General features: G+C 46.6%; 2 protein-coding genes across 2 annotated transcripts in view; one reads left to right on the top strand and one right to left on the bottom strand.

Moving 5' to 3' along the window:
* The window catches only part of Siae (sialic acid acetylesterase), a 100,991-nt gene extending 84,833 nt beyond the window's left edge, over positions 1–16,158 (bottom strand). The window contains exon 1 of the mRNA XM_052756942.1: positions 15,949–16,158. The gene's annotated coding sequence lies outside the window, so the exon portion shown is untranslated. The remainder of the gene's footprint in view (positions 1–15,948) is intronic.
* A 2,847-nt stretch (positions 16,159–19,005) lies between these two features.
* Positions 19,006–25,044, top strand: part of Nrgn (neurogranin) — a 7,991-nt gene continuing 1,952 nt past the window's right edge. The window contains exon 1 of the mRNA XM_052756902.1: positions 19,006–19,226. Within this exon, the coding sequence (XP_052612862.1) occupies positions 19,212–19,226 (15 nt within the window). The 5' untranslated portion in view covers positions 19,006–19,211. The remainder of the gene's footprint in view (positions 19,227–25,044) is intronic.

The following is a 25,044-nucleotide window of genomic DNA, read 5'->3' as shown; positions in this document are numbered from 1 at the left end:
ACATGGCACCTCTCTGGGCTCGTGGCCACCCCTAGTTTCTCGCTCAAATGTCTTCAGCCTTTTTGGAAGTGCCTAAGATGACTGGGGTTTTTTTCCCCCCAGGGGCCCAGCAAGGTTATCATGTCTTCTAATTATCAAGCTGTGAGCAGAGGAGGGATGTCAGCAGCTTCTACTTCAGATGAAATGTCTCAGCCTGGAACCCTGTTCTCCAATTCCTCCTCCGTCACTAATTACTTCTGTGTCCTGGGAAATTCACTTACCTCCCTTGACCTCAGTTTCTTCCTTCAGAGCAAGGGATTAAACCAGATGTCTTAGAGAGTCTGTCTTTGCAGCTTCCCGGTGTGGATCTCTGTACTTAGGAACCCGAACTACCTGACATCTTCTTTCATTTCCTAACTTTGGAAACGACGAAGTTCCACGGGTTGGTCGCCCATGAACCACATAAGCGTGCTCACAAACCCAAGGCCCTTCCCAGCAGCCGTCTAGCCACTCACGGAGTTATCCCTCTTGCAGCAAGTTCTCTGAGAGATTTGGCTCCAGCCACCCCACTAGGGAAGGGTGTCACACTAGGGCATTGCTCTCTGAGCCCGGCTCTTCTTCCTGCACCTTCTCTCCACACTTGGTCCTCTGACAATCCAACTCACAGGTTTCCTCTGCCCAGCAGGTGGCTGCCTACTAATCAGCCCCTCCCAGAAGTTAGAGGAGGGCAGCTGGAAGAGGAGACTTTCTCCTCACCCCAGCCACCGGCATCTCAGCCACAGGACAGTTTTGCTCTGCTCTACACGCCCTGCGTGGGCTGGCTCCTGTTGCTAGGAGAACCTGACCATTTACATTTCCTGCTGTTTTTATTTTAGATTAGCAGCCACACTGCTGCAAGAACACGGGGTATTTTAAGAGAGACAGAAAAAGAAAGGGTGAGGGGAGAACCTAATGAGAGCCCTCCTTCCCAAGGTCCTCCCAAATACGCGGATCGAAGCGGATTGAAGCGATAACCACGCCAGATCCCAACCCAGCCAGCTTCTTGCCGCCTCTTTTTTCCCCTAGCAGCACCACAGACCAGTTCTGAGACCTTCACCAGCACCTTCCAGCCACACAGGAACATGACAGCACAGTATTCTTCCAGGAAAGGCAAAGGACAAACCTCGAAACCAACCTAACACATACAGCACCAGTTTTCTTTTCTTAAAAAAAAAAAAAAAATCAACCAAATAGAAACACTTCGAGACCCCAAACACCTGACGTCTAGACGCGCTGCGGCTTTCTCCTTTGCACTGGTTCGTTCCCTCCCAGGTCTCCCAGACACATGTGTGACTTTTCCTGCGAGTCATCACAGAAACCTGTGTTACCTTCCTAGGCTACCTTCTCTTCTAAAATCCCAGACCCTTATACCACTGCCTTTTCACGAGACCAATAGTTGAGTCTTCTGTCTCTGTGCTTCTAGAAGCTGATGTCTACATGCCTTTTAATGCTAGCTCCTTTCTTGCTTTTGTAATGTTTTGCTCATAGTAGCTGCTCCTTAATACCCTTTAAATTTCAATGTGATAGTTTTTGTTTTATCATATCTTTATTTGGTTTTTCAAGACAGGGTTTCTCTGTGTAACAGCCCTGGCTGTCCTGAGACTCTCTTTGCAGACCAGGCTGGCCTTGAACTCACAGCACTTGCCTCTGCCTCTCAAGTGCTGGGATTACAGGCACCACCATTGCTCAGCCATCTTACTATATTTTATTGTGTTGTATTTTAATATTATCTCTTAGAAGCTTGTTCATTTCTAATGAGAAACAGAAATGGAGTGGATCTGGGTGGGAAGAGAGGTGGGGAGGAACTGGGGGGGGGGGTAGAGGCAGGGGAAACTACAATCAGGATATTATGTGAGAAAATAATCTATTTTCAATAAAAAATAAATAAGCTGGATGATGGTGGCTCACACCTTTAATCCCAATACTTAGGAGGCAGAGGCTAGAGGATTTCCAAGTTTGAGGCCATCCTGGTCTACAGAGTGAGTTCCAGGACAGCCAGGGCTACACAGAGAAACCCTGTCTCAAAAAACCAAACAAAGAAAAAATTTTAATGAAAAACAAATAAAAAACTTTATCTATTCCCCACCAGGCACATACTGAGCCTCACTAAGAAGTATATGCCATGAAACCTTGTCTACCACTAGAGAGCTCTATCCCTGTGAAGGAAGAGACTTTAAACAACATGATGAATAGGGTAATGAAGATATGAGACAGAGTTGCAAGAGGGCTCCTAGGATAGGGTCGGGATAGAGAGGGTGAGGGAGAGTACTTAAGGATGGCTTCTTAGAGCAGACCCTTGGAGAAGGGTTGAGAGTCCACTACAGACGTCCACTGACGTCAGACAGACCAGCTTGTGCCAAGGTGCAAAGAACTAAGAGAATCAACTTGAACTGAGCACACCCCCTCCCTGTGGTCCTAAGCAGACAGACTTTCAATTCGCCCTCCTACGTCTTTCCCGATTGTAGCTTTTTCAAGGAGAGAGAAATGTCTCCTCTTCCTTTGTCCATCTGTTCCAGATGTAGGGAGCAAAGTGCTGCTAGGATGATGATTACCAGGGACCAAGCACAGCCATTCCTAGATACACACCACAAAGCTCCCTTGCCAAGCTACGCTCCTCGGTGAAACCAGCGCCTCTTTTATTCTTATCGTTGTTATCGCCATTATTATTTGACAGCTTCATACAGGTCTAATGTATTCTGTTCACTTTCAAGCTCCCCGTCATATTCTTCCATCCTTCTCCCACTGAACCCCTTCCTCTTCCCAACATGTCCTTCTCCTATCTGCATGGTCCTTTATTGTTGCTCTTTTTCGTGTGTGGCCCACTGAGATTGATTAGGGTTGATTTCATGAGCGTGAACGAGGGCTTATTTGCTAAAGCATGGGTAATTTACTAGTAACTGCACCTACACAGAAAATGACTTGCCCTCCCTCAGCATCCAAGAAGGGCTCCTCAGCTGAAGGTAGGGCCCCGTGAGCTCCTCTCATATCCATGATGGAATGTTCACGGCTTCCATCTTGTACAGATCTTGTCCAGGTAATTAGTCACAGCTGCTGTGAGTTCGTGAGTCCTGTGGCCATGTCATGTCCAGAGGACTGTTTTCCCAGCACTCTTCTACATCCCCTAGCACTTACCCGCTTCCCATCCCCTTTATGATGATCCCTGAGGCTCAGGATTTGGGGTTATATAGATGTCTATTTAGGACTGACCTCAACAGTCACTTTATTCTTAGGACTTCTATCGGTTATGAGTAAACAATCGGTTAACCATTGTTCACTTCAGTCAAACGCTACTCTGGCCAAGGCAGACAGCAGCACTAATCTATAGGTACGAATGAAAATATTTGGAAAGTGACTTGATATCATGTCCATTGAGCAAAACAACAATCATGGGTTGCCTGCTCGGACCTAGGACCTCCTCAGCCCTGGGCTTTTGAACAGATTTAAAGTAATAGGTATAAGTTCCCTTTTGTGGAGGAGGTCTCAGATCTTTTTTTTCTTTAAAAAAAAAGCAGTTTTTTTTATACCCCATAACAATCATGCCACTATTCATCAGGGGGCACATCTGGCCCGGCAGATTGATGCTGTAGTTTCCAGAATTCATAGCTGAGTAAGATAAGCATCTCCTTTGTAAGCCCCCTTTCAAATGACTGAGCCCTGCCAGCCTCAGTTAAACAACCAGCTTCAGAAGCCTGATTGTGAGCTTAGGAGAGGCTGAGAAGATTCAAACCTAAGCAGCCATTTCAAGGCCAAGCACCTCCCTTCCATTGGTGTTGTCTGAGGATTTGGACTTGGAATCTTCCTAACATCTCTCTTCCCAGCATCAAATGTTCTTATCTTTTCTGAGGCAGAGAATAGCAGAAACTTCTGGTCATCTTCCATTTGCTCCTCTTTGCTCTTCAGTAACAAAAACACTGGTTTTATGTGGAGCTACATGTAGTCGGCTAGAAGATTATATTTTCCAGTCTCTCTGGCAGGTTTCTCTTACTTCCACCGGTAAGTTAGAAGGGAATTTCTAGGGAAACTCATTAACCCGTTTACCTGTTTCTCTGACTCATCTCTTTTTCCTCTTCCTGCCTAGAATGCAGTCGTTCAGCAAGGGATATAGCAGACATCTTAAGCATGGGGTGCCTCGACTGATAAATATTACACGATGAGAATGACACTGTAGATCCAGTAGCCCCGCTAGAAACCCGCAACTCTGTCTCCAAATACCTGCCTATGTGCACATGAGCAGTTTCCAGAGTCTGATAAACTGTCAAAGCAAATACATAAAGTTCAGGCTCAGAGCCTCACTTTACTCCAGAACACACAGGTTACAGGAACGTGCCCCGGACTTTGCCAAGATAGTCTCTTAGTCACAGGACTCTATTGGGTACACTGGCATTCCTGATCTACTGCAAGAGGAGACTCAGTGTCAAATACTGACTATATATATATATATATATATATATATATATATATAGTTTGTTACATTCCTGTTGCTTTGTTCATTTTCTGTTGGTGGTGGGTTTTGCTATCTGGGTATTAACCTATGGCCTCTTGCATGCTAAGCAAGTACTTTACCACTGTGCTATATCCACTGCCCTTTTTCAACTTTTTATTTTGATACAAATCTCCCAAAGCTAAACAAGGCAGCCTTGAACCTATAGAATCTCCTTGCTTCAGCCTCCCAAGTGGTTGGACTACAGGCCTGAGGCATCAAGCCTGGGTGTATGTTATAATTATTTTTTTAATCTTAAGAGATTTGTGTAAAGAACACAAATAAAGAACCCTGTCTAATAGAAGTGAAAGGAGATGCCACTATTCTGACTTCTCAGATCACTGTTTTTAGAAGGAGAGAGCCTAGAACTTCAGTGGAACCATGTCCTCTGTAATCAGCCAGGCTTTCCTCTCAAATGCCAGCACCCAGATCTTCCCTGCTTCACGACCCTCTTAGTAGTTATGATGACCCCCCGACCCTCACCATCCATCTCCTGTTTCCTTTCCTTCTCCAGCTAGGATCTCTGGGCTGCCAATCCCACCCCAGAGTTACTTTATACCTGTAAGGAAATTAGCATTTATGTTGGGACAGAAAGTGACACTGTTCCGTTCTCACTGTCATTCTGCTCTTAATTAATATTTAACCTCAGAGAGATTGTGTAGCAGACGGAAGTGGCTGATGGGAGAACAAAGCCCTGGCTGGCTCTCCTTGTCAACACTGCCTCCCCCACTTCCAACTCCTCTTCTCTCATGGAAGGGTTCTGAAGGACCCAGAAGCCCAGGGGGAAATGGAGAGGTGTGCCAGGAGCACCCTGAGGACCCTCCACTATACTTTTGGCGGATTGCTCCCCCAGATCTCGAAGAGTGCCAATCCTTCTACCACTCAGTGAGAACAGCTGGTACCCAGAACCTGTCTCTCAATGCCCAGAGCTAGACCCAGGCCTGGCACACCAATAAGGATGGAGAGATAGGCAAGGGGGAAGAAAAGCAATGCAAATGTGCCCCTCAACAGATTATATTTAATGCACTATTTTTAGTTGCCTTCAATCCCTCGGGGCTGTCAGGGCGGTTGCAGCCCCACTCCCCCGGGAGAGGAAATGACAGGCATTATTACCCAGCCCAGGAACACTGGTGCAGTGAGTGTGTGGTGGGTGGGGGAGGTGCCGCCTTGCCAGCTCCAAAATTTGGGAACTAAACTTCCAACGGGAAATCGAGGACACAGAGAGGCAGCCACAGGACCACCTCCTCCTCCGTTTGCAACCAGCCAGCCGGATCAGCCCCGCGTACTTGTCCACTGGGCCCAGACCAGGAGTGTGGGAGTCTCTTCAGTCCTCAAGTTGTCTCAAAAAGTAGGTTATACAACATCCTTCACTGCCAAGTTCTTCCTGCTCTCTAATCTTAGCCCTGCCTCCGGTCTAAGCCCAGTTCCCTTTGCTCCGCATGCAGAGGCAACGGAGGACAGCTGGCCATCATCCCCCAGCCAGAGCCCTTCTTTGTCTTGAAGAAAATGATTCAGTTTCCTCTCAGCCTTCTCTTCTCCAACCTGAGTCATCCAAAGTCTTTAACCTTTCCACATGTCACTTTTTTTTTCCCAGCTCTTCTTATTGCTCCTCTAACCCTGCCTTGAATATGTCCCCAAGTTCCTCCTGGGAACCTGAAGAGACCCTAGACTTCTCCCCAGCGAGCACCAGAGCTTAAATGGAGAAACTTATTACATGTCGTCCTCGAGAGGTTCGCTAATTGTCGTGGTTATCCTGTCTCTCCACAAGATCAGAGGCTCCACATAGGCTGCACCTCCCCTCTATTCCTGCAGCCTCCCTCACCTCCTCTGCACCCAGCTGAGTGCAAGGCTTATAACATGTGGCACATAAATTTTCATGATGTCTGATTTGAAATGAGGTGCACACAAAAATTTTTTTGGCGAAGTACTTATAATTTACCGATAAATTATACAGACGCTTTTGAGTTCCAGTTTTTATTATCGTGGCCCACACTAGACAGACCTTTGGAGAATGCTTATAATTTTAACTACCGCATTGTAAACTATATAAACCATAGCGGTATATAACATTCATTCAGTAAATATTTCTTGAACTCCTACCATATGTCAGGCACTAAGCTAAATGCTGGGGTGTCGAAATGAAAGGCCAAATTCTGGTTCTGCAGGCATTGACAGCCCCCGTGGAGAAGAAAAGAGGTCCAATGAGCAAGCACTGTTACAAACGGGGTACCAGGGGACAGTAAGAAACAGAGATATGGCCCTCCGGCCCTATGGCTCCGGATCCTAATGATTCTACCTTGCTAGAAATCGATGGAAATGGTCTTAACAGCCCATCCTTTCCCGGGGTAGGCCCACCATCTCCCAGGCTCCACACAGCCCTGGAGTATTTGTCACTATGGTGGGTGTTGGGGTTTGTATCCTGAATGCTCTCCAAAGGCCCATGTGCGTTCAAGGTTCCATCTCCAGCCAGGAGCATTTTTGAGAGTTCAATAGTTTCTTCCTCATGGGAGGAAGTCAGGGTCTTGGAAGCACCCTCTTGAAGGGGTTATTAGGGACCTGACTTCTTCCTCTCTCTGTTTCCTTGCCCCCATGAGGTGAACAGACTCTTCTACCACACAACTGCCACCACAGTGTACTGCCCCACCACAGACCCAAAGCAACAGGACCGAGCAGACATGGACTGAAACCTCAGAGGCTGTGAGTTGCTAAAAACCGTTCCCCCTGATTGTCTCAAGGACTTGGTCATAGTAAAGGACAGCCGACTGACATGGTGGGCAAACGCCCAAGGTGTCCTTAGAGCCCTTCCACAAAATATACGAATGATCTCTTTTCTTTTAAAGGTTTAGAATGTCATCAACTATATTTCTTATACCAGACCTATCTAAGGGCATAGCCAGCAGAAAGCCTCTGAGGGAACCCTTGCTGAAAGATGGAGAGAAAAATTAAAGACCCAACATCATTCTGAGCCCTGGGTCCAGCCCAGCTAAGCATCCTAATAAATGCCTGGTTTGGTTTAGGCTAGATACTCTAGGGCAGTGGTTCTCAACCTTCCTAATGCTGCCCCCCTTTAATACAGTTCCTCAAGTTATGGTGACCCCCAACTATAAAATTATTTTTGTTGCTTCCTCATAACTGTAAGTTTGCTACTGCCACGAATCATAATGTAAATATATGATATGCAGGATATCTGAGCTGTACTCCCAAGGGATTGAGACCCACAGGTTGAGAACCACTGCTCTAGAAGTAAACATACGCTTCAAAGGGCCTTTGATGCCAAGGTGGCCTCTCCTCAAAGAGAGCAAGGGGTTGAAAATGGTTTCCTGATGTGCAAATGGATTTCTGACACTATGATGTACAGATTGAGGAGAAATTGTCAAGGCAGTAGAGATGACCAAATGGTGTAGTGGCTGGAATTCAAGAGAACTCTAGGTTTTCTCTCACCACCTGTATGCCCTTGCTCAATCTACTTAGCCGTTCTTTCCCCTTGGGGTCCTTACCTATGAATGTATTTGCTTCATTGGATTATCTTGAGCATGACATGACCTGATGTACATTATTATGACAATCAGCCGAAAGAGTCGATTACAAGGAAGAAAAGTTTCTGGCTCACAGCTTCAGAGGCTCCAGCTCGTGCTTGCTTGGTCTTGTTGCTTTAGTCTGCTGGTGACACCATACTTCACGGTAGAAGCATGTGGTGAAAGGGGTCAGTTTATCTCATGGTGGTTGGTTTGCTCATGAAACTCAACCTGGGCCCTTCCAGTAAATGGATGCTTATGCTAAGGTAAGTTGGATTTCTAGCCCTTCTACCCAAAAGGGCCTTGATGGACACAGCATGGATGCACTCAGTATAAAACAGATGGAATCTAATACGTGCTCATAATAACACAGACAGATCTCTGTGAGTTCAAAGCCAGTCTGGTCTACAGAATGAGTTCCAGAATAGGGCTGTTACAGTCTTCATCGTTGGGGAGTTTAATTGCCCCTTCCGAATATTGGGATAGCTAGATTGGTAGCTGTATGTGGATCATGGAGTACTCTCATTGCCTGAGGAACTGTAAAGGTTAGATGAACAAGTAGATCTGCACGAACATCCCTGTGCCTGTAATCTGCTCCCTTCCAGAGCTAACCTTAAAAGGCTTCACTTTTATTTAAAGAAGTAGCAGACAGACCTGTTATCTGGCTAGAGATAAAATGCTCAAAGCCATCTCGTCCTCATCTTTCTCTTAAGGGACACCTCCTTAATTGCTGGTAATTCTAATGGTGGCAAGCTTGTGCCCCAGACACAAAACAACCAGGGAAGGTTATAGACGCTGAAGGAATAAAGAGACACTGGAGGACCGGGCTTTGTGTGTGACTGCAGAAACTGTGCGTGGTCCCCTCAAGTTCTATAAAGGTTCCTTCGGCCAAGCAAAACTAAACAAGAACAACCAATTCAGAGAGCAAAGGTGCTTGAGGCTGCATGAACTCTGTCTGAATTGCTAGTTGTCCCTGGAATTGTGAGAGACTGTCATCAAAAAAATCCCTAGAAGTAACCTGCACATGGGGACCCCATCCTGTCAAAGCAATGGGCGCATTGCCATGATCTGACACACTCTTGGCACATTGAAATCTATCAGGGCTACACCCGTGCCTTCTACCCAGGGGCCCAGGATGTGTTGGGTCTTATTTTAAGGATCACCCTCGGCACTCTTTCCATTTTGAAGAGCACATACTATACAAGACTGTGTAAACCCAGTCTGTCCAGAGACTAAAGGACTGTGAAATTTCCTGATGCCACAGGGTCAGAAGGAAACATGGTTTTGCCTAATGTGTCTCCTCTCTAAGCGGCAGGAACATTCCCACTAACAATCCAATCCAGAAACAAGTCATGTTTGGCTCTCCTCCCACTCACCCCACTCCAACACACAACCCAGTGAAGGCAAAGCAAAAATAACACAAATACATCAACCCAAACAATATGAACGCATACACTTCACTGTTCCACATGAACTGCTGAATAACAGAAGCTTAAGTTTAATCATCTCTTGTTTTTTTCAGGGCTCTAGTCTGACCAAAATGTATACAAAATAGAAATCAAGAAAACAAATTCACTTCCCAAGGTTCTGCAGGAAGGGCGTGTTATCTAGATAAAAGTATTCTTATTTTTGCATATGGAAATACATTGGCCCAAATAACCAAATTCCTAACATGATCCCACCCCAAGGTAGTGTGGAATGCCTTTCATCGGGGTAGCACCCATAAGGAAGCTGCAATGACTGAGTGCTAATTGTTCGCCTCTCTCATGACCATATTTCACTGTAGCTGATGCAAACAGTTCAAGGTAAGAGATGTCCCTACACTAACAGGTTTACTGTGAGAAAGAAGCACCTGTGAAATTTCAGCAGGATATGATTTTTGTAGGTTTGAAGATGTAGTTGGTATGTGTTAGACCCTTAACGCCTTATAATCAGCAGCCACACCTTAGTCTTTATTCACCCAAACAGGATACTCGCTTGTCTCAGTAGGCAGAAGCCATGGCAATGCTTGGTTTTTATCCACTTAACACAAACTAGAGTCACCTGGGAAGAGGAAACCTTGACTGAATGAGGAATTACCTCCATCAGATTGGCCTGTGGGCACGTCTCTGGGGAAGTCTCTTGATTAATTATTGATGTGGGAGGGCCACGTCCACTGTGGGTGGTGCTACCCTCAGGCAGGCAGTGCTGGATTCTATAAGAAAGCAGCCTGATCAAACCATGGGGAGCAAGCCAGTAAGTAGCACCTGCTCCGGGTTCTGCTTCAGTTCCTACCTCCAGGTTCCTGCCTTGAGCTCCTTCCCCAACTTCCCTCGACGATGAACAGTAAACCACGAGATGAAATAAGCTCCTTCCTTCCCAAATTGCCTTTTGGTGGTGGTGTTTATCATAGCAACAGAGAGCGAACTAGACACTCATTAACATATGAACTTATTCAAGGAATGTGGGGTGGATAACATCTCACTAACCCATGAGGGAAATATCCTGACTTTTTAAAAATAAAAATAAGACTTCCTGAGATTATCCCTAGAAAGAGACTCTCTGAATGAGAGAGCTCTAAGACTTCAAACCCTGAGGCAAGTTCCTCTTGTGGGACCTGCTTAAGGTCACTGCTACCAAACTGGCTGCCTCACCTTGGCCTCTCTTATCCAATACCTAGGACACAGGTTTACCTTGAACAACCCTGGGCATAGGTGAGATGATGTTGGAATGCTTAACCAAGCCAAAGAAAGGACTATTAAAACTGAAATAAATAATATTAAACCAAGTCAAAGGTACAAACATGGCTTCTTCCTGGTTTTCAGGCCCTGACAGTCTTTGTCTGCCATGCTCCCATGAAGCAGCCACCTCAATGAGGACTTCTGAGAAATGCATCTCCATGTCTCAGCTCATCAAAATGGAAACCTGAGACCAGATTGCAGAGCCATGAAAATCTGTCTCCTTCAGAAAGGCTTGCCTTCTTATTACTTTGTTTGTTTGCTTTTCGAGACAGGGTTTCTCTGTGTAGCCTTGACTGTCCTGGAACTCGCTCTGTAGACCAGGCTGGCCTGAAACTGAGAGATCACCTGACTCTGACTCCTGAGTGCTAGGATTAAAGGCGTGCACCACCACCACCTGGCTCTTACTTCATCTTTTAAAAATATTTTTTTGTTTGTTTGTTTGTTTTATGTGTATGAGTGATTTACCTGCACATATGTATATGTACAATATGTGTGTAGTGCTACCAGATGCCAGAAGAGGGCATCAGATCCCTTAGAACTGGAGTTATAGATGGTTGAAAGCCGCCATGTGAGTACTGGGAACTGAATTTGGGTCCTCTGGAAGAGCAGCAAGTGTTCTTGCTGAAGAGGTACTGAGCCTCTAACAGAACCATGTCCCACTTCCAGGAATGTTATGTCTGATTACTGCAATGGTCAGTAATCTAAATCTTCCTTCCTCTTGACACACATTCATTAATTTCACCCTTTATTAACTCAATTATTAGAAAAGTATTTATTGAGTGTCTACTATATACCATAGTGTGCTAAAGCTACAAGGATCAAACAGTTCTAATTTTTCCTTATTGTTTTACACTTTATGTTTTCCCTAATAATATAATTGACAAATGAAAATTTGTATATATTCAAGTATACAATGTGATGATTTGGAATATGTGTACTGTGTTGGCTAGTTTTATGTCAACTTAACACTAGCTATAATCATCTGAGAGGAGGGAACCTCAATAGAGAAAATGTCACCATAAGATCATGCTGTAGACAAGCCTATAGGGCATTTTCTTCATTAGTGATGGATGTGGGAGGGCTCAGCTCACTGTAGGTGGGGCCACCCCTGGGATGAAGGCACTAGTTTCTATAAGAAAGCAGGCTGAGCAAGCCATAGAGAGCAAGTCAGTAAGCAGTACTCTTCACGGCCTCTGCATCAGCTCCTGCCTCCAGGTTCCTGCCCTTTGAGTTCCTGCCCTGACTTCCCTCAGTGATGGGCTATGATGTAGAAGGGTAAGCCAAATAAACTCTTTTGTCCTGAACTTGCTTTTGGTCATGGTGTTTCATCATAGCAATAATAACCCTAACTAAGACATATACATTATAAAATGATTACCACAATCAAATTAACTCAACCCACACACAGTTATTGGTGTCTGTGTGGTGTATTCTAACGTGTCACTCTCTTAGGAAATGTTACCATGTTACACTGGGTCCCAAGAATTTCACCTGTTTCCTTGTAGAAATCAGTATAATGATCATGTTTTTTAAATAAGTACTAAAGAGGCCTTATATTTCAGACATACATAGTTAGTGAGTATTTATGGATAAAATAATGATGAAAAATTATGAGACATAAATTGAAAGTTTGGTGATGAGCTGAAAAATACTGGTTATGAATGATGGGCACAGTGGAGTTCATTATATACTATGTGACTAGCTTTTGTATAAGTAAAATCAAAAGGCACTTTTAAAGTATTAGTACAAGGCAATAAATTCTAGCTGGCCAGTGAACCACATATCCATAGACCAAAGCATATGATCAGAACAGCCACTCCAAGCTTGCAGGGGGCATCACCATGGTGAAGCACAGGGCTGCGACACTGACCACACACACTCACAGGTCAGGAGATGGTCGTTCTAGCTGATTTTCAGAGGACCCTCATCCTGAATGAGTTGCCCCCAGGCTCTCCTGAGGGAGACAGCAACAGCAGAGTGGTCAGAACCCTCATTTGGACAAGTAGACTCACTGCTGCTCAAACCAATAATTGTTTGTTTTTCACCTAAGTGACCAAAGGAGCCGGGGTCCTTAAGTGGACTATGGGATAATATAAAAATTATGACTCATTAAGTCTCTCTGTAGAGGTTTTGATTTCAATTAAAATGCTGCTATGAATGCAGCTCAGTAGACAACATGCTTTCCTAGCAAGCACAAATCCGTGGGTTCTATCTGCAGCACCACATAAACCAGGTGTGCTGTAAACCCAGCACTCCAAAGGTGAAGGCAGAAGCCCAGCAGTTTGAGATCCTTGGCTATATATCGCAAGTTTGAGGCCGGCCAAGTCTACACACATGAGACTCTGTCTTTTAAAAAAAAAATAAAATCAGTTACAACAGACATGTGTCTAGACCTCTGACTGACGAGGTTATTTTTAGGTTTGTTCTGGAGTTTACTATTCAAATAATATTAGCTATTAAAATGCTTGTGTTGGGCCAATGTTCCAGGAAGATGTGTTAGCCCAGCAGGTACACACACACTGGTTAGCCAGCAGAAGCTTTTACTCACGAACTAAGCAGGAAGCAAACGGAAGGGAGGGAAGAGGCAATCTCTAAAGAACAATGAGGCTGAGCACCATTTGATATGCTCCTCGGGACCCCGACGTGCTCAGCATGTCACCATAAATGGCACTGACATCAAAAACCTGAGTGTAGGGAAGGAGATCAAGTCTTCCATCATCTGGGTTCTTCCAACCAGGGGCAGAGATGCCATGAGTTCAGTGACATGAAATGGACATTGTGGCTCACAACGTTTGCCACTACCTTCAGTGTCCTCCGCCCTCTCTCTCAGCCCTCTCTCTTCACGTTCCTGAGTCCAAAGCTTGCCTCAGGCCAGCCTCCTTCAGAAAGTCTTTGTGATCATCCAAGTTCTCGGCTCCCATACTAGTTACTATCTGTGTCATTCACTCAGGGTCTATCATTTATTACCTTTTTATGCGTAAGAAGTAAGAGAGAAGCAGATAGGACTAATTTTTTAATCAAATACAACTCATCATACAAAGCCCAATATGATGTGAGAGGTTGGGGGTGGGGGAAGGTATGCATGCCTGTGAGGGAGTTGTGTGCTTGTAGAGACTTAACATTATGTGTCTTCCTCAATAACTCTCTAACTCGTTTTTAAGACAGGGTCTGTCACTAAACCTGGAGCTCACTGATTAGGTAGACTGATTGGACAATGAGATCTAGACACATATCCATTTCTTCCCCTCCCCGGCACCCAGCTTTTACAGGAAGGCTGGTATCCAAACAGGTCCCCAATCCTACGAGGTGCTTTTGGGAAGAAAATCAGTGTGCTGCAGCCCCAGTTCTGTATCACACTGGAGACCTGATACCACACAAATAACAGGGCATTTCACATTATCTTGGCCCCCGAAAAGGGGGTTAAAATGCTAGTCTGTTCTTAAAAGTGCCACATTGAATGACACCACGGAAGTCCTTTGAACACACTATTTGGATTTAGCTTAGTATTCACTCATCATTGTTGGTTCTTTTTCTGTCTGAGTCTGTCCTGAATATTCATTGGGGGACTCCTAGAGGCTCAAGTCTCTAATACAAAATGACGTATTTGGGACTGGAAAGATGGCTCAGCCATTAAGAGCATGGACTGCTTTTACAGAGAACATAAGTTTGGCTCCCAGCCCTCCTGTCAGGTGACTGACTCACTATTGCCTGTAACTCCAGCTGCAGGGGGATCTAACGCCCTCTTCTGGTCTCCGTGGGCACCTGCATTTATTTGCACATACCGACACGGAGACATATACCTACACACATAAAAAATTTTAAAAATAATTTAAAAGTCATTTAAAGTGGCACGTATGCATGTAACCTATGCAGATCCTTCTGTATATTTTAAACTTTCTCTAGCTTATGCATAAGACTTAATTCAATGTAAATGCTATGCAAATGATTCTTACACTGTATTATGGAATGTTGACAAGAAGAGAAGTCTGAACAGTATAGATGGGTTTATTTTTCCTGAATACTTTCAGCCTGCAGTTTGCTGAGTCCATACCTTCAACCCCACAGGCACGGAGGGTGAACTACATATTACACAGTTCCAGACTGTGTCCCTGTGGCATTATTCACAGCGCAAGTTCAGGACGCATTTCCTCTCCCTGATGATGTTGTGGACGGTAAGGCTGCTGGTGAGGAACGATGACTGCTAACAAAGATGACTTGGTGGTCACCTACGTGCAGCAACCCTGGATTTGAAGTGTGAGCGCATCCCTTCCACCATGCGCCCTCTTTCTCCCCCTCTTTTCTGACATGGGGGTTAAGGGTGGAAAGAGCCCTCCAGTCTGGCACAGGCCCCTTTAAAAATGTACCCAGGCTCCTCCTCTGCCAACCAGGTTGCTAAAAATACGGCTACAGCAAAAGCTGAAATATTTGCAGAGAAAACTGAATTTCCTGCTGCTACCCCCCACTCCCTCCACTCAAATGGGTAAAACCCTGACCTTAGAAGACCCAGCGCAGCTCTGCTGAAGGCACAAGCCTCCAGTTTTCCCACCCCTTCTTATTATGGAGTCTCTCTGTGGGCTTGAGCGGGGATGTTATGTTCAGAGAGGGCCCACTCCCAGGAGGGGAAGCCACAAGTATTGGCAAATAGATGGTCACGTGACACCTCAGCTTTTTTTTTTCTCCCCTATGCTTACTAGGACCAATCCTCTCCAAACCCCTCTCCGCCTGTCCCAAGAAGGATCTGTATTGGACCACAGAAGCTCTACACTAATTTATGTTTTATCCTCTCACTGGGCCAACCATCTCTTCTACCTACCTGCCTTACCTTCTAGTCTTTACCTCTGCAATCCCTGCTGGCTCCAGCCCAGGGCAGTAACATGCCCTGGCTCCCTCCCTACCCTGCCCTTATCTGGAACTCTTCTTTCCAGGTCTGCAGTCCTTTCCCTCAGCAGCTGTGGGAGCCGGCCAATGGGCGGGGGAGTTGAAACTGGAAGAGTTAAGAAGTATATGGCCTAAGACAATTAGCTCATAAGGAGTTCTCTAAAACTCGACCTCTGGCACCAGGCCCTAAGGTGAAGCAGGCTATGGTGGGAAGCATGATCTGACACCACTTTGCCAAAGACCAGACTCATGCAGTCACACTCAAGGGCCCCAGACTGCACCTGTCCCTTCTCCAAGCTCACCTAGAAATTCACAGGCAACAGTCCCATCAGCTCACCTTGCTGACCAAGTTCAGGCTCCTGGTCCAGAAGAGGGCCTTCCTACCAGCCTCAATGTGTGTGCTCCAAGGCAGTGAGGGAGTCCAACAGGATGAAGCGGTGGATGTCACAGTGTGACAGCCTGCTTGGGGTGTTTCTGAAGATGTATGAGCAGCCAGTGTTGCCTGCCTTCGAGGCTGCATATATGTGTCACTCGCCTCTGTGTATTTGAATTGTGAGTGTGTCTGTCTTCTCATTCTGGGCTCTGCCTTCCTCTCTGTCTTTCCTCACCTTGAAGTCTGCCCATCCCCCAGGCCAAGCACTGAGGCCAGTTCTGTGTGGGCACTTCAAGTGGGCTGTTACTGAAATGGTTGTTTCGTGGATGGAGCTGACAGTTGCCGTATCTGGTATCCCATGGGTCTGCCAGTGTTCAGACACCCTCACCCCACACAAAGGTGTCTTGCAGGAGGAAGGGAGGGAGGTGCTGTGTGGGAGTTGGAAGAGGGGGATAAAGATACCCCTCCTTTCAGTTCTGACCAGCAGGAAGAAGGGCCCAGAGGCAGCACAGCCTGCAGAGCGATGTTGCCTAGCAACTCGGGAGACTTTACTGCAAACTCACCAAATCCCAGATTCCTCAGCTCTAATTTGGGAAAAGCAGAGTCCAGACCTGATATCCTCTCTGCCCCTCAGTTTACCCCTTCCTCTCCCGCCTCGATTCTGGAGTAAAAGCACAGAGGAAGTTGGCAGAACTAAGGGCTCCAGATGTGTTTGTCATTTAGGCAAGGACCTGAGTTCCTAGGACATCCTGCCATTTGGTGGAGGTGGGGGGACTAAAGATGTGCCAGAGACAGATTGGGGAACAGATTTGCTGTTACAGGGGTGGGTGGGTCCCAAACATGCTGGGAGAGACACCCCTACACCCCAACTCTGGAATCCCAGCCAGCCTCCAGCTCAGCTTGGAGCCCCAAGCTGGCTAATCCTGTCCCCAACCTGAGTGGACACGGGCATATGCCTCCCACTCATTCTCTCTTTAGCAAGGAAAGCCATGGCCCAAGTACTCAGTGAAGTGGACATTCAACAGTCCCATTGCTGGGACTGGCCTGTGACAGCGGATCCATTGCAGCTCTGCTGTTTGGGGTGCCCTGTCCTGCTCAGAGCCCCAGGGCATTTCTTCCTCTCTGCTTTAAGCAGTAGCCTTCCTTCCCTGTAGCCTCAGAGACCTCAGCTGAGAAGGACTTGAGTTTTCTCAGAGGTGTCCCAACCGCCTGCATAACATGACACTATCAGCTATACTACCTGGACAGTCTGGGAAGTTAAGTGACCGCAAAAAGAGCAAGTTGCCTGCCCTAGATGTCCCTTCCACATCTCTGCTTCCCAGCCTCTCCCCAACCCACATCCTTCTCCAGCATGGACTCAGGGTGCCAATACTAGTGATAACCCCCACGCTACTCTAGTTGACAGCATCCTTCTTCTTCCAAGGAGCAAGTGTGAGGGTGGCCGACTTTTGACTTATTTTGAAGCAGTGAATCAAAAGGTTAGGAAGTCTAGTGTGCAGAGTGGGATGGGTGGATGTGCTAAGTCTGTACCGGCACATAAGTACCTTCAAATAGGTGCTGGGCATAAGCGATTTCATTTGGTGCAGATGGGTGGAAGGATAGATGGATGGGTAGACAAATAGATCACAGATCCATGGACAGATACAAAATAGATACTTGGTCAGTGACGACTGCAGACACTTATAACTAGCCAAAGTACTGAGAATAAATGGCTATTGAATGCCCAGCCATAGAGTGGATATATGTATCGACCCTTCCAAGGCCCAGAAAACATCATGGGAAAAGCAGTGGAAGGAATGTAAGAACCGTAAGAAAGGCGGTGAGGTGTGGAAGTCTGACTTGGCTGCTGCACTCTTGAGCTCACAGCAGCTTGGTTACCTGAACAAGATCTGGACGAGATTGGGCCATCAACACTCTGTCATGGAAAGGGGCGGGGCTCATGAGGTCCCATCTCCCCCCTGAAGATTTATATGCAGTTAATGGTTGGTGAGGTAGGGAGGGACATTTTCTTCAGTGATGAGTCACTAGTAAGATGCCTACTTACGCTCCTGTAAACAAACCCTTACCCATGCTCCTGCAAACAACCCTAATAAAATTCAATGGGTTCCTCCCCTCAAAAAACGACGATGTGGTAGTAAAAGGGATACTTGTGGAAAGGATGGGGATTATAGGGAGAGGGGAAGAGAGGGTAGCCAGGTGAAAAATATTTAAATACATTATGTACATGTATGAAAAGGTGATAATGAAACCATTTATTATGTAGAATCAATATATGCTAGCACAATGTTTTAAATAAAATTTTTAAAAAGAAATTTTTTATTTAAGTATTGTATTAAGTATGTAATGCAGATATTGCCAGTAGTGAGAATGCAAGCATTTTTCTGTCTGTGTGCTAGCACCCAATCCCAAAACAGGAAGTTTGCAATTTACCTGTGCTTCATAGGGTGTGTGTACAAGGCCCATGTGGTTGTTTTTGCCTATTGTGTCTGCTGTGTCTGTATGTGGGAAGATAGGCACACTTCACTGAACCCGGGAGTATATATGGATGCGTGAGACTTGAAGCGTCTGCATCGCTATGTACCCATCTTGCAGGCTGTGTATCAACAGCTTTCTCCGTAGCTAGAGTGGTAAGGGCAGTTTCCTTGCAGTTTCTGGAGCTTTTCTTTGCAGAGTGGGGAGATAGAGGGATCAATGTTTGAAACTCTGGGTTGTGAAAGTGTAGGAAGGTGGGTGGGGTGCGTGGTTTTCTCTGTATGGGCGGTAAGGCGTGCTGCGCCCAGATGTGTGTTTGTGCCCTAGATGTTGGGGGCCTTGTGCCTACTCCGACATACATCTGCCTGGCAGTCTGTGGTTTAGAGCAAAGGGATTGAATTTGGGAGATGGGGTGTGTAGGAGGAATGGATGGAAGTGTGTAGGCGGAGGGGTTGGGGCACCAAAGCGAGCAGGGCGGAGAGAGCCGAGAGAGGGAGTGGTCCTCGCTCCAGCTCTCCCCGCCCACCCTACTAAAAGTGCCTCCTGATTGGCTTCGAGGCCGCAGGGCTCAGGTTACATTCGCAAGAGTTGCAGAGCGCGGGAGACCGGACCCAAGAGGAGAGAGGTTGGTTCTGCAGGGGTTCTGTTCTGGTCGGGGAGTGCCGGACAGCCCCTGAGCTGCCACCCAGTATCGTGCAGACCCACCCCCAGCTCTGCGCCAGGCTCCACCCCAGCCAAGGACCCTCAACAGCGGCATGGACTGCTGCACGGTAAGTCTATGCTCGAACTCAGCTTGGTCTGGGGCAAGGGGCGCCCGAGAACCCCTGGAGGATGAGTGAGGCATGGAAGTCGGTGCGGAAGACTTAGGAGCCTTGTGGGGAAGGACGGTGCTGAGATATTGTATGGGGTGGTGGAAGGCGCCTGCCTGATCTGAGCCAAGCCCCAGGGGAAAATGCTCCCCAGCTCGCGGGGGCGTCTGAGCGCCCAGGGGCCAGGCAGTCTAGGTTGGCTCGCAGCTGAGCAGAGCTTTCCTGCAGGGAAGCTGCAGGTTAGACGACAGGTGGAACTTCCCCCAGGGAGACACTGGAAACTGTTGCTTGTGTGCAAGTCCTTTCCCATGGTATTTTTGGCCCCATACCGTTTCCTATCCCTTTGCTGCCGTCGTGGACCGTGACAAGATCTTCACGACCCTCTCACGATCATCTAGCCCTTATATGGCTAAGGCAGGGAGAATCCACCTGGTCTTGGTGGTGATGGGCAGCAAAGAGCCTAGTCAGTGTGGTTCTGGGGAGGAGCTGGCCCGGCCCCCAACGCCTTCTCTTTTAGAAGGTGCTGGGTGAGTGACCGTGACAGAGCCCTGCTGGCGAGGGGAGGAAGTGTCTGTGTCAGCGCCCACACGGAAACTGGATACTGCAAGTGCCTAACGCCAGAGCAGATCCTGTTAAAAGAACTTGTATGACGGTGCCCGGCACAGGACCTGACTCCTTAGCTGGCTAAAAGAGTAGAGTGGCCAGACCTATATAAAACGTGTTTGCTTATTCTTAGCCCCTATCTGCGGAGAAAGATGACTCCAAACTCCTGGTATTCTCCTTCTGTCCGCCTGGCTAAAGACTCCAGAGGGTACTTAACGAGGGCACCCCATCTTTCACCCACAGTGTGCAAATAAATGAATAAATAAATGAGTTTGGAAGGAAGGAGGAGCCCATTTCTTTAAGGGGTGAGACTTTCTGATGTCTGAGTGCCAAAAGGCAGCGAGAACTTAGGAGCAAGCCATGGTTGAAATTTTGACTCTTGTTAGAATCAGTAACAGCTGCCAGTGTACCAGTTCCGTGAGGCAGGTCTTTTACAGCTATACAAACGGAGGTTTAGAGATGTGATTTTTCCCAAGTAGGCGTCGTTGGCAAATGTGGAGCCCTGTCCTCTCAAAAGGCTGCCCTCTAATCCCTCTTTGAAGTATACTGCTTTTCCATTACTGTAAATGCTCATAGCCGTTAATGTATAGACCAGAAAAACTATGAAAAAGAAGAATGCCAATCACATATAGTCCCACCCCCTGAAGAAAACTGACAGACAGTTCCAGGGAAGCTGTTTGTTATTCTCCAGAGAACAGTTTGTTTTCTTATTTATTTATTTATTTATTTATTTATTTATTTATTTATTTATTTTACTTCCTTACTTATTTTTGGTACTGGGAATTGAACTCTAGGTCTTCTGGGTGCTAAATATACACTCTGCCTCCGAGCTACACACCCAGCCCAGGAACCATGAGAAATGCAGGTCTTCAGTCTCGGTCGAGGAAGAGCCCCTCATTCCCAGCAGTGCATCATTAAGTAGAGAAAATAAATCGATGGCAGGTTATGAGATATGAGCCAATGGGGGAGGGTACTGCTGAGCAAGGAAGAATGGGATGAGAAGGCAAGGAGGATGGGAAAAGGGATCAGGAGACAGGGTCAATGGGAAGACAAGAGTGAGTGAAGACTCTGGGAAGCCTGGGAAGGGATCTGCAGGGTGATGAGGGTGAGATGTGGGGCTCCGGCCTGCAAGCCCTGTCTGCCCTGGCTAGTGCTTGTGAATATCCAGGAAGCCATTGATGCATGGCTGCATAACAGTGAGTACCCAGGAAGCCATTGGTACAAGGCAAGTAGATAGCCACAGAACAGATACCTGATGCTGGTAGTTAATAACTGAGGGTGTGGTTGACATGACTGAAATCGGTATCCCCTAGGAAGAGGGACTATCCACCTAGTAGGGCTACCAGAGGTAGTGAACACCCTAGGGCACCTCCTCCAATGGACCCTGACACAGAGTCTTCCCTTTTCATGTCCCAAGTCCACTGAACCAAAGGGCCAGACAGTGGTCAGTGTCAGGCACAGCCTGTGGCAGTGGAGGGAGGCAGGAAGAAGGAAAGGGGGCAAGAAGGGCAGAGGGCTGGGGAAAGACGGGGCTGCTACCAGGCATCTTCCTCCCCTATGCTGTAGAGAGAGCAGCGTGCCTCTTTAGCTTTTACCCTGGGGCTCTCCTCCACAACCGACCCATCTGATGTTTGGAAAGCGTCTAGTCTTTCCTTACTTGTTTTTTTCCCCCTTTGGTAAGCAAGCTTCGATGGAAATAAGGAAGAAGAAAACAGATCTGTGTTCTTTTTTTCAGGGAATGTTTTTTAAAGAGCTATTATTCAATGTTCCAGTGGCTGATTGACACAGCCAACATACGTTACTTTCCTGCCTTCATTTAATAGGAAAAGGGAAAGAAATCTGTTTTGATATCTCACCCTCTTCTCTTTTTTTGTAGTCTAGTTGACTCTATACCAGTTAACAGCATAGAAATAGCTGCCTGCCCCGATGCAGGGGATAACAGCACAAGCTTCTGAACCAGATCAATTCACTATTTGTTTGCTGTGCAACCTGGGGGAGTTATAAAATTCCTCTGAGGTTGTTTCTTCACTTCTAAAATGGGGATTACATAGGATAAAATGTGCCAAGTGCTTAGCACACGGCCTGACATATAACAGTCAGCAGACAGGCATAGTTCTTATAGCTGCTCAGATTTGGGGAGCTGAAGGATACTATTCACCTGAGCTCAGCTCTACTTGGCACTGAAGAAAATGAGAGTCTCAGAGGCAAAGTGATGTGCCCATCCATGACTCCTCCTCTTTTGGCAAGTGCATTCCTCCACCCCCAGATGTCCCCAGTTCATTCAGAGCCCCCTCAGCACAGACCAACATCAATCAGCACAGACCAACATCAATCAGCACAGACCAAGCACCAAGACCAGTGAGCGGATCCCGGGTTCCTTTTCCTTTTACCTCCAGTTCTACCAATGGGCAGCCAGGAGCCTCCTGCCCTAAGGAACCAGCCGGAAGGCCAGGGAGCAGACTCAGGGAGGAGCAGCGTAGCCTTATGCTAGGCCCTGTGCGGGTGGCTTTGCTTCTTTTTCCAGGTTTTGATTCTGGAGCATCTGCGGTTGGTGATGATCAGAAAATACTCCTTGGGCACTCAACCCTACACGTCCGCAGTCTCTACAAGCTGCCAAGACCAAGGAGAGGGGATCTGGAATAGGTCTTTTCTGCTTGCTGTCCTTTTTCAAGATGCCTTTCTATTTCCTGAGACTATTCCAAGACTTGCACTCAGAGAATCAGAAAACCCAAAGGAGTTGATTTGGATTTTACGTGAAGAATAAGATGTCAGGAGAGCCCTAGAGCTAAGAAAGACAAAAAGACAAAGGATGTTTTAGGCCCATCCATCCGCACGCATACCAGCCTCTTGGCAACTCCTTGAAACTGTGTTTAAATCGATTGAGAAACATCTTGAGCACAAATTAAGGAACTCTGAGGCCCAGGAAATGAGGACAGCTGGGGAAACATGATGAGGGGGGAGTCGTTTGTAAACTTGGGCTTGGGCTTCTGGAGTAAAAAGCTATGCTTACAGGCTGGGTATGGTAGTTCACACCTGTATTCCCAATACTCAAGAGGCAGAGGCAGGAGAATTGTGGGAAGTTCAAGACTAGCCTGGCCAACCCAGCAAGTTGCATGTTACCCAAGGCTACATGAGGAGTCCTCGTCTCAATAGATAGATAGATAGATAGATAAATGCCCCTAAGGCAAACCTGTCAAGGACATAGGACACGGAATCCTCACTCATACCCTGCTCATTTCTGATAGCTGGTGGCCATGATGAGGCAGAAGAAAAACTAACTTACAGTATGAGGTCATGGCCACCCGATATGAGAAGAGAGAGACAGTGAAAACAGTGAGCACTCTTGATCAAGAAACAAAGACAAAACCCCAGAAGCCATAGGAGGCAGATGAAGAGAAAATGCCCTTCTGACATCATAGCAACATCCCCTCCCAGTCATTACTGATGCTGCAGTGTTAAGCCTCGAAATTGGTATCATCAACTTCCTCACCCTTCCTTTATTCTTGTTTTGTCTGGAGTGCGGTGGTGGTGATGGTGGTGGTGGTGGTGGTGGTGGTGGTGGTGGTGGTGGTGGTGGTGGTGGTGGTGGTGGTAGGTTTGAGAGAGGATCTCCTGTAGCCCAGGATGGCCTCAAACTCTTGATCTTCCTTCCCTGGGCCTCATAGCTCCGTAGTACCGAGAGTACAGGCATCTGCCACCATGTCTGGTGTTAATCCTTTCCATTCTCACCTAGAGCAGGGTGACAGAGGAACAGAAATTGGACATGGAAACATGCCCACAGCATTCTGTAGGTAGAGGCAGTAAGATTATAGGTTCAAAGCTTGCCTAGGACACAAGTCACTTCTGTAGGGATGTAGCTAAATGGTAATCATTTGCCTATCATGCACAAGGTCCTAGATTTGATCCGCAGCTCTCTGAGAAACAGTAGGAGTGAGAGGAAGGAAAAGAAAGGGAAGGAAAGGAAAGGGACATTGGGGCATAGAGATGGCTTTAATTATATCACACATTCCTTAATGATGGATATGTTCTGAGAAATGTGTCATTAGACAACTTCACAATGGTGCAAACATTACAGGGTATATTTATAAAACTAAGATGGCTATGGCATCAATAGTTGATATGATCGTGTGGGACTGCCATCATATATAAGATCTATCATTGGCCAAGCTATCGCATGGCACCTGACATATTATTAGAAAAAACTGTGCAAGGTTGTTGTTATAGGACCACTTTGGGCTTACATAATCCATCATTTTACATCACCTTATTGTTTTACAAGACAATCATCGCATAGCTACTGTTTGCTGATCAACTAGATTATGCCAGAAACTTTCTGGATACCATGCGATTTACTCTTCTCCAGAACCCATAGAGGTAAATGTTATCATCCTGATTTTTCAAACACAAGAGTTAAGGCCTGGAAAGCTCAGATAACTTCCCCAAACCACAGTTACAGCAAAGAGTAAGCTAAGCTGGTCAGCTGGTTGCATTTCCTTTCTTAGGCATTAAAATAAACTCTAGAACTTGACATACAAGGTTCAAATCTACCAGCTACCGGTAATTGTCTGGGACCTTACGTAGGTTTTTTGTTTTGTTTTGCTTTTGACGTTCTACTCATCAATTTTATCATGGTAAACTCAAGTAAGAATGGGAAAGTGTCGCAGCTTTATTGTTGAGAAAGGATTAAATTGCCCGGAAAACAGAGCTGTTGCACCTGGGACAAGGTAAGGGCTTAAATGTAGCGTCAGCCTAACTCCTTTCTTCTCATGAGGACCCTGAGGAAAGGGCTTTCTTGTCCTTCTGTTTCTTTTCCTGTTATTGTTGTTAAACCTCTTTTTGGTGTTTGAGCCCAACTTGGAAATGGCGAGCAGGAAATGGCGAGCCCAATGTGAACACAGAATCCGGGCCCCTGGCTGAATTAAGGAGCAGTGGCCCCATTTTCTCTCGAAATTCCAGTTTTGACCTCTGGTGCAGTACTACTCCAGGGGGAAAACGGCTCCGTAGGGGATACTTGTGTCCGCTCCCTGGGGGATCCTGTACACAGAAGGGCCCTTCTGAGCTGGAGGCAGCTCAGAGCAAAGGGTGGTCAATTTCAGGAGTGCCGGCTGCTTTTTATCTGCTTGTCCAGACCTTTCACTCAGCTCCGCAGCCCCCTGAAACTAAAGGCTGCTTTCCG

This window comes from Peromyscus californicus, unplaced genomic scaffold (genome assembly GCF_007827085.1).
Source record: "Peromyscus californicus insignis strain IS unplaced genomic scaffold, ASM782708v3 Scaffold_11__1_contigs__length_118956290, whole genome shotgun sequence".
NCBI classification, from domain to species: domain Eukaryota; kingdom Metazoa; phylum Chordata; class Mammalia; order Rodentia; family Cricetidae; genus Peromyscus; species Peromyscus californicus.
Note: the sequence above shows the minus strand (reverse complement) of the source record. Positions and strands in the feature narration are given on the sequence as shown.